This window comes from Cavia porcellus, unplaced genomic scaffold (assembly GCF_034190915.1).
Source record: "Cavia porcellus strain 051 isolate PalLab524CR breed Dunkin Hartley unplaced genomic scaffold, mCavPor4.1 scaffold_6, whole genome shotgun sequence".
NCBI lineage: Eukaryota > Metazoa > Chordata > Mammalia > Rodentia > Caviidae > Cavia > Cavia porcellus.
Window position 1 is genome coordinate 25886095 of NW_026947489.1, and position 14134 is coordinate 25900228.

Genomic DNA, 14134 nt, shown 5'->3' on the forward strand with positions numbered 1-14134 from the left:
CCATTTCCCACCCTTCGCACTTCTACTATGTCTCCTAGATGCTTAGTCAGAGGACTGGGTCAGCACTTTTATTTTGGATATCTGGGAGATGTTTCCAACAGGAAGAGTTGTTTTTAAAGGTGGGCAGCCTATCTGGGGAAGCAGAGAGTTCTGTCACAGGGAGGTCTGAATGGCTTTGCCTATGCGTTCATGTTCGCATCCAGTCTGCAAGAGTCAGGAAAGGGCCCACTCTTACCTCCCCAAGTCACCTCGCCCTGAGTTCACCTCATATCCAAGGTTCTGTGTTAGAAACCAGAACATGCCCTGCCTGTCTCCTCTAGTTAACAGGGACAAGGGGCAAAGAGCAAGGGCTTGAAATAAAAGAAGGCTCATTCTGGCTCTTCTGTTCTTCATATCTGCAGCTTCTGCTATTTGCAGTTTTGTCTTCAGTGAGATTTGAAGAAATCTCAAATCTGGTACAAACATCTTCACCTGTGATGAAGCACTCACCAAGGGTCTGCACACAGTGGGTGCTCCAAAAACCTGCATGTTAGCATCATACACTGACCAAGAGAGAAACACAGGTAGGACTCACGTGGCTTGAGCTCCACAGAGGTCAGTCCACTGCAGGTGCTCAGAGAGTCATTTCAAATACTATCTTTGCAAGAGTCTTGTAAGAAATAAATAAATGTAGATGAAAAGCTTTTTCCTGACCCTACTGGTTAATAGCGCTCAGTATATCTCTGCTGGTTTCTCGCCAAGCCCTGTTGTGCTCTGCCTTCCTCACTGCATTCTTAGGAGTCACCGTGGAATTCATTTTTACAGGGGCAGAAATCAGAGTTGAAGACTCTGCCCTGGACCGCTATGCTCCAAGCCCCCCAAAGGCCACTGCTGCACCATCCTGACAGCTGTGGATGTGGGATCACAGGGCCCCGGGGAGGGGGGGGATTTTTTGTCTAAACTACTCCCACCATGTAGCATTCTCAGTGTCACAGAACACATTATTTGTAGCATCTTTTCATTCCTCCCTCCCAGGTTTTGAGCAACAATGTCACTTTTTAAATCCCTCACTCCTCCTTCTCTGCACTTTCCAAGGCTCCACCCCAGGCTGCTGGCCCTGGCACTGTCCTGAGCAGTCTGCAACGGCAAGAGGCCCCTTCTGCTCTGCTCCACGCTGGCCCCATGCTCTTGGCTTGCTGAGCAGCCCATTCCTCAGATTCTGTACTCTGCAAGCTCTCACACTTCCTACACTGCACTTTCTGACAACCACACTATTCTGCCTTCCACCACCACGAACCTCCCCCAACCTCACTGTATACAAAGTGCTTTCAAATTTGCCATTTCATTTATCACACAGAAGCTCTCACAGTCCAAAAGTTTCACATTCACTTCACCGATAGGAAAGGAAGCTTAGACAGCTGGCTGGTCTGCCCTGTGGCCAGTGCATCCTGGAAGGGTACAGACTGATTCTGCTGACATAATACTGTCTTGCTAAGAATTTCACATGCTGCTTCTCAATAGACCAAGACCAGTACTGGTGTTAATTCTATGGCTTTGGGGTCCAACCCCTATCTCTTTCACCAACTCCTGGCTCCTTCAGAAACAGCTCATTGACCTTTGGCAACTTATGGATGTTTTTCCGAGCCTCAACTTTCTTATCTATGAAGCAGGGATGAGTAACACTAGCTTCTCTACCAGAGTAGGTTGAGGAGGAAATAAAATGATGTACAAAAAGATCTGACCCTGACCAGGCACTGCAAATGCCTTCCAATGCTACCTGTGACAATCCTGCTACTGTCACTGTTACTACTATAACCATGACATCATAGGGGTCCCTCACTGCTGCCCTGGCTCTGTTCCCCACTGACTTCTGTGTCACTGGCTAAGCGCACCATGCAGATGCACAGCACATGTTTTCAGGGACACCTCACTGAGATACATGGAACCCCCAACATTCTTGAAGAGCACTTCTTGCTGAAAAGGGGAAGCAAGGTTTATTGGCTTCCTGCCTTCCTCAGCCTCACGTCCCACCTCCCCACACTATTTATTTCAGGGTAGTGATACTGTGACTCTGTGCCCTTCACAGGAGGACGCTACAGATGAATGCTGAGGGGGCACCTGCTCGGTAAGGAAGGAAGGCTTGTAGGCGCCATCCGTGGACTTGTTCCCCGTGCCCCTCATGGACTTCATGTGCGAGACGGCCATGCGCAAGATGGTGAGCTTGTCTGGCTTCCGTGCCAGCGCGCTGCAGGTGGGGACCATGTCTGAGAGTTCCGTGATGTACTGGGTCATCTTGTTCCGCCTGCGCCGCTCGATCTCACTGTGATTCTCTCTTCCCAGGAAGCAGGAGACCAGAAGGGGTAAAAAGAGAAGTATCAGACAAGGGGTTACTGTCCAGTAGGGTAAAACGGTGCACTGCTAACCTCAAATGACCAGGCATCAAGCGCTAATGCCACACAGCTGAGATCTGCGGACATACACTGGTCAGGGAGCTCTCCTGACCACCCAGTCTGGGTTGGGGAGCACAGACCTCAAAGGTCTCCACCTCCACGCACAGACTGAGGCTCCTAGTACTGTCCATGTCTCTATGGACTGCATGTGGACATAAAACACAAAGACACCACAGTGGGTCCTCCAACATGTTTCCCAGGTGCACCCAAAAATTTACGTGTGGAGGAACACGCATGTGCGTGCACACACATGAAGGAATGAATGAAAGAGAGAGAGTGGGGACTGGGGATTTAGCTCAGCGACATGAGCGCCTGCCTTGCAAGCAGGCAGTCATGAGTTCGATCCCTGGTACCGATAAAAAGGAAAAAGATAAAAAAAAAAATGTAAAAAAGAAAGAGAGAGAGTGCAGTTGCTGACTGCTTGGGTGGGTAATGTACCTTATGGAAAGAAGCACTATAAAATGCTCCTGGCTTATAATTTTTTTAAATTTATGATGGTGTGAAAATGGTGCATTCAGTAAAAACTATGCTTTAATGTACATCAACCCATATAACCATTCTGTTTCCACTTTCCATACAGTATTCAATAAATTTTGTGAGACTTCCAATAGCTGACTATGAGACATGCATTGCCTTAAAGGATTTTGCCAACTACAGCCTAATGGAAGTGTTCTGAGCCCAGTAGAAAGGCTGGCTGCTCTGTGGAGTTCGATGGGTTAGGAGAACTCAACATATTTTCAACTTCTACTTTCAATTTATAACAGGTTTGGCGGGATGTAATTCTACCATAAGTCAGCAGCTTTGTATACTTCACTATTCTTTGTGCCACTGAGTAGATTCACAGAGCCACAAATTTACTTTGTGCAAAGTTGTGAACAAGCCTTTGTTCTACCCAACACATTTTCTGCAGCATAGTAACAGCACAGGTGCACCACTGGGTTATTAAGCAACAAATACTGAGTTTTAAAAAAAAAAAAGGCTGCAAGGAATTACTGAACTCAGTCTCTGTGATGTGTCAAGGTGAAAACCAACAGAAGAGCTGATAGAGCGTCTCCATCTGGATATTATTACCTTTACACTTAAAAGAGAAAAGCCGTTCAACAATTAAGACAAAGCTGTGACTTGGGGTAAAAGAATTGTCTAAAAATATACTCCAGGACTCTTATACAACTTAGGGTTTCACTGGTGTTTAAAGAAGGACTGTGACACAAATACCTAGAAGGGGGCAACCGCAGGCAGGACTGCCTCCAGCACTGCACGTTTTAAGTAGCTGAACACCCAGCAGCCCAGCAGGGGACAGGCGTGCCAATGGGGCCAACAGTGTGAGGATACACAAAAGCCAGAGAGGGCAGCATCGTGGCCCTTCTCATCAAAAGCCCTGACCCAGGTCCCAGGAGGAGAGAAGCAGGAGAGCAGAAAGGACTGCCCTGCCCTGCCCTCAAGCACAGGAGTTTTATTAGGAAGGAACGTAAAATCCAAGAGCAGAATATGGTTAAAAGCTCTAAAAAGTATGGAGGAAGTGAAACCACTAGAGAGGAGGGTGGAGAAGGAGGAGGCCCAGGGTGGAGGATGAGAGGCCAGCGATGAGAAGCTGGACCTCTTAGGCAGAGGTGAAGAACCGAGTTCAGGAAGGGGATCAGGAAATCATGAGTGACCAGGGATGGAGCAGGGGCTGAGGGCTTCCAGGAGCAGGGCTTCCTGCAGGAGAGGTGCCTGTGCAGGACCGAGACTGCAGAGAGGATGCAGGTAGTGGTGGCTGAGGGGGCATTGGTGCAGGGCACCCTGTGGTCGGCTCCTGAGGGAGAAAGGACTGGATGAGTCCCGCAGGAGAAGAGACAAAGGTTGAGGCAGATGCTGCCCTCCTGCCTGGTCACTGTCCCCTGCAGCTGACTCTCTGAAAGAGTACAGCAGCCTCACTGCTGCTCTGCAGAGGCAGGACCCTGGGCTGGGCTCAGAGCACCAGGGCAGGGCTGGTTTCTGGGGAGGGCGAGTGACTCAGCAAGACTTCGGTCACAGGATTCCCATTGCCCTGAAACACACACAAGAACAAGGTCCTTGTTCCACAATTCCAAGCCCTAACTGAGGGGCACTGCCCACCCCTGTGCCTGACCCATCCAAGGAGCTATCTCAGGAGGTTCACGGTCCAGCCGCCAAGAATGATGTTCGCCCCTACGGCTCACGGTTCTGTGAGCAGCTCCAGTAGATGCAGTTAGGCAGAAGCTCCGGGCTGCCCAGGTCCTGCCTCACAGGGGCCCTCTGCTCTCCGGGCCCACAGTCACTGACGTCCACAGTCTAACTGCCTGCCTGACTCTCCGTATTTCCTATCAAGCCCCGCACACTGCAAGCCACTCCCCATGCACAATACAGCCTCCAGTCCAGCACATCTTCACACAGCACATGTGAGCGGCTTCTTTGCCTCAAACTTCTGTCTGTGTTGACACTGCAGAAATCTCCAGCCTCTTCTCCCCTCTGCCCTGGCCGGCCGCAGCGGTCACTGCCACAACCTTCTCTTACCCTCCTCTCCTCTCAGACCCTTTCAGCTCAAGACTGGCATTGTGGCCAAACTGGTAGTTGTCAGAATGCAAATCCAACCTCCCCTTAAATTCCTTCACTGATGACCCCAAGCTTGTAATTCCCAAGCTTGTTCTGCCAGTTTCCATGGCAACCACTCCAGCAAGGGGCCAGAGGGACACTTCCTCCTGATACTATTTTCCAATATAACTGGTGTTGGACCCCTTGGATCAGTTGGCTTCATAAACATGTCAGGGGGAAAAGTCTCTGTGAAATCCTTAAACTGATCTGAAGCAATTTACCACAGCACTTAAGAAACCTAATGTGCAGGATAAAGTGCACGCAGAAAACACCACTAGGGCCACTGATTTACATGCTGAAAGACTTATAACCTGATCCTATTAATTGGCTCATCCAGGAAATGCTCTGATTGTTTTCGATTTTTATGAAATAAGACTGAGTTAGCAGCAGAATATCAAAAGACCTCAGAGCTGCCGGTTGCCTGGCAACAAGACTTGAGCATTGGTGGTGCACATTTATGTATGTGTGGTTTCATTCTGCAGCCTCCATAGAGGCAGAGCGGAGGGAAATGCCTCTTGAAAACAGGAAAGCAAGTCTCTGGGACCAAACTTGCTGGGCCAAGGTCACCTCCTCCTATGGAGGGGACAATGTGAGGGATGAGCCTGTGGCCCTGGCTCTGAGGTACATGAGCTCCACCCCGGAATCGGGAGCCGGGCAGGATCCCTAAAGAAATGAGCCCTGGCCACTTGAGAACAAGAGCAGAGCCTTAGTAACAAGGAGGACTGGGGGATACAAGCAGAGATGCCAGTATCGAGGACTCTTCTGCTGGGTCAAGAGGACCCAGTGGTCCAACTTCTGACACAACTGTGGGAATCAAGACACAGTGACCTAGGTTTCCCCTCTAGTCCTGCTCACAGGGGCAAGGCCAGGCCCCACCTGATTAAATCTTGACACAGACCAGAGGCAGGTGGTGATACCATCTCTGTGTCGCATCCTGTGCCTGGAGAACAAGGGCAAGGTGCTATGAGAGAGAGTAGGGCGCCCTATCTGAGCAAGCTGGGGAGCCCAGGGACCCTGAGATGCAGAGAGCCCCGGCAGCCTGGCTGAGGAGCTGGGTGGGCACAAAGCATCTCACTTCACCTCTCTGACTGCTTAGGTCCTACTGAAGGCAAGTTCCCAACAAAACATCAAGGAGCTTGGAAAGCCCAGTATCCTTCCCGGGGGATGCACATCCTGCAGGTCTCTATGCTTGCCAAGTGCTTTCTCAGCTGTCACTGCCTTAAACTCTCACAACTGCCTGTCAGGAAGTACCTCTTCCACTCATGACACAGGAGCCTGCACCAGAGAGGACCAGGCCCACCCGTGCCTACTGCAGCTCTCCCCAGACCTCTCAGCTGCAGCACACTCTCTGGGCCCAGATGCAGAGACAGAATACCCAGAGAGAACAGGGCAAAGAGATTTAGGCTGCATACAGGAAATTCTTGGCAAACCAAAGTCACGGCTTTGGACTTTTAATGACTCTGAAAATAATCTCTTCCCCTTTCTCCAAAACCCCTGGTATTATTCACACAGTATCGTTTCATCTCAAGGTTAATCTCTCTGCAGTAAAAGAAGGGTACCTAAACACATTAGAAAGACACGGATTTCAGGTCTGCCTAACACCTTCTGTGATGACATGACTGACCCATAACCATACAATGTTAAAGAACTGCTCCCTTCAAAAAATACACCATGCCAGTTTGTCCAAGGTCCAACCCCAACCCTAACCCACTGAAACAACTGGTAGCATGCATGGCCTACACTGTACTAAGTTCCACCCAACTCCTCTGCAACCCTTGTCCGCCTCATAGGAACCACGAACATCCATGTGGAGGCAGAGACAGGACTGTGAAAAGATAGGAGGTGTCCAGGCCCAGCCATGTCTGCTCTGCAGGGGACATGAAGCTCTTAGGAAATGCTTCCTGCTTTACACAGAGCTCAGATGGCCCACAGAATGCATCCTTCACATCACTACAGAAAACATAAGGTCAAGCAGGAAGTGGTAATCCTCAAAGCCATCTGTGCATCTTCCCAGCATCTGAAGTGCTTTATGCATTTTCCCACCTAGAAACAAAAGCAGCAGCTACGCTGAGAGCTGCAGGCTAAGAATTCTGAGAGCTGATAGCCTTTCTCTTATGCTGGGAGATATCTGTGCAAGCAGACTCGCCTACTTGGCATATTTTTGTTTGACTATCACACCTATTGATAAGACAGGGCAGTCAATGCAGGTGGAAAGACCAAAATTCAAACATCACCACAACCTAAACAGCCAGGGGAAAAAAAAATCCCACAAGCTTAAATACTATGCCAAACCTAAAGGGAAGTATAAAAAAATGGACGATGGAGGGCTGCAGATATAGCTCAGTAGCACGGCACCTGCCTGACAAGGTCCTGAGTCTGAGTGCCGATAATCAAAAAAAAAGAAGAAGATGGAAAAATAAAAGGGATCTTCTGTGGAAACATTCCTGTCATGCAAACCTTTCTGATGTCTTTAGAGGTCTGAGGACCAAACCCTACAAAACATGAGAAATAATCTTGGCAAGTGTAAGGCTTTTTGAGAAAGAGAACAGAAAGAATCTGAATGCAGCAAAAATCAGGCTGGTGACAGGAATTAAAGTTTGGGAGCGAATATCTAGCTGTTCCTAACATATAAAGCCAACCACTAAAAGACATCTGCAACACCTATGCATCTACTCTTTTGTTTTAATGAAGTATTACAGATGCACCCAAATGCATCCAAGTTATATGAAGAGCCTGATGTGTCACTGACTCTTGGTGATGATCCTGGGATGTCAGCTATTCCCAGCTGCAGGCACATTAAGACTCCCTGAGGTACCCGAGAAAACATATCAGGCCTGGAGACCCTAAAAGAGGCATATGCACCTCCCCACTCAATTCATGGCCCCCTCCAGACTACGGGCCTGCAGGTGGAATAAGCATCCATTGCCACGGAGCCCAATGACCAGCAGCCCCATGGTCAGCAGGAATTTCCTGCCTGAAGCATCCCTGCCTGGGGTGTGAGCAGAGTGCTCCTGGGCATCGAGAGTTTATCTCTCTCTCTGCGGTGAAGAACAGAAACTTGATAAGGGAAACCCAAGAGGCCGGAGAAGGTCCGCTAGCATCCCAGGATGGCTGCTTTTCCAGACTGGCTGGAGTGAAGGCCTTTATTTCTTCACTCTTCTGCCCCTAGGAGGCTCCCTCCATAATTCCCTACTCGCTACTATTATAGACAGTTAAATCAGGTACTATAGACAGTTATAACTGCCTATAGGCAGTCAGAAAGGGTTAGGCCCTTCAAGGAGTCAGTGCAGAAGATGAGAACATTTTAGAACTGTGGAAGCATATCTGTTGAAGGGTTCAAGACAGAGACAGAATGACCAGGCCTACATGCCTCCCCAGGGGACAGATAATTGGTACCACACAATCCAATAAAGTTCTAGATAAACATCGGTCACCCCAGTGAATGAACAAGAGTCTCTGATCCAATCCTTCCTAAAGACCTTTTTCTTTCCGTGTATACTTGCTGTGTGATCTGCTTCCACACTGGATCAATATTACCTAAGTGGCTATATTTATAATCTTGTTGGCTAATCATAGTTTTAACTCATATTATATCCACCTTGTGATTTTTCTCTATAAAACTTTCTTTCAGAAGTGGGCTCATTGGTTCCCCAACCTTGGGTCCATTCTTGTCTCTCAGGAGCTGTGTCTGCCATGAACTTTTTCCTACTCAACCTCCATTGTTTCTTAGAATTCATTCTTCAATTTGGGGGAATAGAAACTCAGTCTTCCTGACATCTAGCAAGTTATGAGTTATACATTTTCTCTAATATCATTTGGAGGTCTCACCAAGATAATCAGAAAGAGGTAAGAGTTTGTTTTGGCCAGGGATATAGCTCAGCAGCACAGTGTCTGCCTGGCAAGTGTGAGGTCATGAGTTCAATCCCTGGTATTTAAAAAAAAAAGAGAGAGAGAGAGAATTTTTTTGTTTCATAGATTCTGGATTGTGACATGTTTAGGTAATCAAAAACTGTCATCCTTGATTGTTAATTTCTTAAACCTTGAAATCCTATGCCTTGTCTTTTTATGCATTGGTTTTTGTTAAACTGTTTTTGATAAATTTAAGACTAAGAACACAGGAAGATGAAGATGTTTCTTTGATGACACATTATATCTTTGCAGGCAAGTCTTGAATTCCTGTTTTGTATATGCTGCATTTGGACTTGCTAGTTGCTGAATTTACTGGTGTTCTTTGCTTGACCTGTTTGGCTTGTTTTGACTGTTAGGGTTTGTTGTCTTATCTTAAACAGCTAGAAAAAAGTAATGTTAGTAATGTTATCTAGTGGACTTTGATCCTAACCAAAATGTAAATTTATGGAATTCTGTAAAATGGGCCTTTTATGAAATCTAGCTTATTTTCAGGAAATATGCATGCCTATTAATAAATCATGGGACTCCAACTGCCAATTAAAAGATAATAGGCCAGCAGCAATCCTTAAGACTTGAAGAACAGGTTTCATGGGATGGTCTGGCTTGGTACCCACTCTGTCCTAGGAGGGAATCTCAGGCCTGTTCTGCCTCACTCCCCTTTCTTGTCTGATTTTCCAGTGATGAGGAGTCAATCTTAGCTCTTAAGAGTCCACTTTCACCTTTCAAGGCTGAGTGTGAGGACTCATGGGCAAATTGTCTCAATAACTCACTGGTGAAGAAAAGACTTGCTTTTGCTGATTTCATTTCTGATCTTTTCTGTCACTTTGTACTTCCTTCCCTTGGAGACATGCTTCTGCTAAAGATTAGAGAGAGAGAAACCCTGAACTGTCTCAAGCTTTCCCTCCCATCCGACCACTAAAAACTTTAAGTTGAGCCCACAGAAAATGAGCATTTGCTAACTCAGAAGACAGAGAAGTCAGATGAGGGACACATACACACTGTTTCTGAGTCAGAAGAGACATGAAATTGTGCCCATCCAGGAGAACACACATGAAAGCAATGGCCCTGCTCACGTGTTCCAGGCAATCTACTGAGTATGAGAAACTGAGCCTGAGATCCCATGGAAAGAACTAACTTCTGGGTGAGACCAAAGAAGCCATTTCTAAAACACAACGTTTAAAGGACCAAAACACATCCAGTTTAAGGGAAAATCCTCAACCTCCAGGCTCTCTCCCCTCCTAGGTCTGGTTATCACCATTTATGTGTATAGGGAGGGAAATACTTTTGCTAATTATAAATTGTGGTTGCTGGATGATGGACACAAGTTTTAACCTGTGAGCTTCAAAAGAGTGTTGCTAAGAAAGACTGCCTAGGTGATTAGGAAGACAGCAACAATGTCTTGGGAGTTCTTTGCCCTCGAGCCCAGGGCAGAATTTTTCCGCCATTACGTGTCTTTATCTCTGGAGGTAATCTCTTTTGCAGGCTGGGAAGTGCTCCAATCACTTCCAATTTGTCCTTTTTTGTTTTGTTTTGTTTGCCCCCTACACACACACTTTTAAAGAATTGGAAAGTAGTTATTCAAGTCTCTTAATTATTGCTTTAATTTTGCTGGCAATGCTTCCTTCTTTAAACATGGCTGTTATAGTTGGAATAAACTGTAGCTTTGCTTTTAGAAATGCACGCTGGAGCTCAGAGTGTGAGTTTCTGGAGAAGTAGGGGCACGAGTTGGTAAGGGAGGCTGGTCCGACCTGACCTATCTTCTGGTAACTTTCCACATAACAACCGCCTGCACTGGGGCAGGTCTCCTTGGGGAACGCCATAAGAGGATTTAAAAACCAAGTAAGAATCAAAAGCGACGCCGATATTTCCTCTTGCTGTTTTGGGGAAACTCATATCAAATTCTCTTACTCCTTTAAAATGTATGCTTATGCATTGGAAATTTTTCAACCCTCACATTTTGAGCAAAGAGTTGTTTAGTATTTTTCTGTACCTGGCCAGGGCCTGCCTACCCCTTCCAGGCAAAATGAAATAGAGAAGGAAGTAATGATTATGATCCTATTTCACATCTAGAATTGCACTGTTAGAGAGAAGAAAAATTAACATAAGAATCACCTTATATTCAGAATTTCTTTGCATTAAGAGATAATCTTTACTTGTGTTCAAAATGTAAATGCAAGTCACAGTAAAACCAGACCAGGCCTGTAAGAAACAATCAGATGCGTTCACTATCACTAAGCCTCAGGTTCCCCTCTCTAGCACTTTGGACTCTAAGGACAAGATTTCCAGGGCAACCTTACTCAAAGCTTTATCCACTATTACTAAGCCTGAAGTTCCCCCTCTCTTCTCCTCCAGCCTCTAAGGCTAAGGCTACCAAGACAACCTTAACTGAAGGTTCTACTGGCCCATAGCCATCCCTGCCTGATTTTATTCAAGTTCCTCAAGGACAGTATCCCTCACAGGAGGTGAGTGCAGAATTTAGCCCTGCCTGTGTCCATGTGTCCTCTTCTCTCAGTGACCTCAAACAGATCAAACAAGATCTGGGGAAGTTTTCAGACAATCCTGACATCTGACATCTTTAGGGGACTTACTCAGACCTATGAAGGAGGCTGGAAAGATGTTATCTTACTCTTAAATCAAACATCTTCTAGTAAGAGACAAGCAGCACTGCAAGCTGCTATTACATTTGGAGATAAGTATCACATTGTTAACTTTAGACCACCAGAGGACAGGGAGCCGGGAAAGTGCCAGTTCCTGCTGAAGCCCAAGCAATCCCTACAGAAAATCCCTACTGGCCACCAACCAGAGGGGAAATTAGAATGGGAGACATCTTCAGATATCTATTCCTGAAGGTCTAAGAAGGACAAGAACTAAGCCCTTTTATTATTTTACACTGTCGACTCTTCACCAGGAGAAAGACAGAACCACTCGACTGCCTTCTTAGATCATTACCAAAGGCATTGATAAAGCATACACTCCTGGCCCCTGATTCAATAGGACAGGCTGTTCTTAAAGACAAGCTTATTACCCAGTGAGCCTCGATATCAGGAAAAAACTACAAAAGATGGCTTTAGCTCTAGACAGCTCACTTGATACTTTAATGAGAACTGCCTCCTCAGACTGGGAGGAGGCCAACGGGACAAAACAAAGAGAGCCAGAGAAAGTGGCTGTCTTGGTGGTAGCCTAAAAAGGAACAGAGCTTAAATCTGATTCTCGACTAAACTCACCTGACACCACTGTGGAAAGTCAGGCCACCTTAGGAGGGACTGTGATAAAAACCATCACGACAAGAGGCCCCAGAGACACTGCCTTTGTGTAAAGGTAACCCCTGGAAGTCAGACTGCCCCCTGAGACTGAGGTCCCAGGAATCAAGCCCTTCTTACCAGGTGGCCCAGCAAGACTGAAGGGTCCCGGGGGACTCTGCCAGCTCCCTCTTGCTGGACTGTCATCTCCATGGAGCAGCCCCAGGCAATCATACTTTAAAGGAAAACAAACAAGCCTATTGCTAGACTGGCACATGCCTCTCAGTCCTTCTTTTCAGTGCTGGCCTTCCCTCCAGCCATCAATTCCAGCAAGAGGAATCACCGGAGGAGAGGTAACTCACTATTTCCCATAGCCCTGAAGCTCTAACTGCATGGTTTTCTCTCCTCCCATTCTTTTCTGATTATGCCTGAAAGTCCAGTTCTCCTCCTGGGGAGAGATAGCCTATCCTGTTTGGATACTGTAATATACATGCACCCAGATCACATACACTGCCTCCCTACATGGAGATAGAAATAAATCCTAAAGTATGAAAAACTGACAATAGAATAGGAAGAGCAGTAAGAGCTGCCCTGATGCAAATACATCTCAAAGATCCTACCATTGTTCCTCACTGGACACAATACCCTCCAAGGCCTGAAGTTAAGAACTATTGCTTATAAAGAACAATTTAAGGACACAAGGCTTACTTACATGCTGTAACAGCTCTTGCACAAACCTAGTGGAAAGTGGAGGTTAGTACAGAACCTTAGATTGGTAAATGAGGCAGTGCCAGTCCACCGGGTGGTATCTAACTTGTACACTCTCCTTCCTCTGATCTCAGAAGATGCCAGTTGGTTTTCACTGCTGGATTTAAAAGATGTCTTCTTTTGTATTCCTTTATATCCCAGTTTCTTTTTTGCCTTTGAAAATCCTCATGACCAGACCTCTCAACTGATTTGGATTACATTTTCTCAAGAGCTCAAAGACAATCCTAATCTTTTTGGACAAGTGCTTTCCCACAATTTGGCATCTTTTGAACTTTCCCAAGTCACGATCTTGCAATATGTTAATGATATGTGGCCCCTCAGAAGAGCTCTCGAGCCAAGGCAGCCATGCTCTGCTGAATTTTCTAGAAGATAGAAGTTTTAAGATCTCTAGGTCTAAAGCACAATTTTGCAGCCTTGACATAAAATACTTGGGCCTCATCATATCTAAGAGAATGTGAAGGCTGGAGGAAGAGAGAATTAATGCAGTGCTTTCCTTCCCGTACTCCTAGACCCTAAAATAGCTAAGGAGATTACGAGGAATCATAGCTTTTGTCACCTTTGGATAGTGGGATATGTTGAGATTGCATAACTCCTTTATCAGCTTATAAAGGAAGCCCAAAAGGCAGATAGTTATATTTTAACCTAGGAACTTGATTCCCAAACTGCATTCCAGCAGTTTAAACAAGTGCTTTTAAATGTCCCAGCACTGAGTCTACTGACAGGATACCATTTTTATCTGTATGTTGATGAAAGGTGAGGCATGGCTTTGGGAATGCTTACCCAGGATTGAAAACCTGCCCACAATCCTCTAGAGTATCTGAATCATGGATTAGACATCCTAACAGCAGCACAAGGGGGTACTTGTGCAACTGTAGTGTGCACATTCCTGATCCTTCTGCTAATATCTTGATGGCTGTTCAAGATATTAAAAGACAGGTTAGTGTCATGTCAGATTCTGAAATTCCCTGAACTTTCTCCTTACCTTCTTTGTGGGAGGATATTACTGGGTCTTCCTGGTGGAAACAGTTGTTGTTGTATTCACAATAGTCTTATTGAAATTATTTGGCCCATTCATACTTAACTTTCCCCCTGGCCTTGTGCCCTCCAGACTTAAAGCTATATGCATACCAAAGACAAGAACATCTGGATCTCCTGAGGCCTTTAGATAGCCCCTCTGTGGAGGACCTCCGATTGCTG

General features: G+C 46.3%; 1 protein-coding gene across 5 annotated transcripts in view; it reads right to left on the reverse strand.

Annotated features, from left to right (window-relative positions):
* Arnt2 (aryl hydrocarbon receptor nuclear translocator 2) overlaps positions 1-14134 on the reverse strand; it is a 144959-nt gene that overhangs the window by 83050 nt on the left and 47775 nt on the right. For all 5 annotated transcript variants that reach the window (XM_005006247.4, XM_003475734.5, XM_005006246.4 and 2 more), the window contains one exon: positions 2098-2311. In XM_005006247.4, the coding sequence (XP_005006304.1) occupies positions 2098-2311 (214 nt within the window). The remainder of the gene's footprint in view (positions 1-2097; positions 2312-14134) is intronic.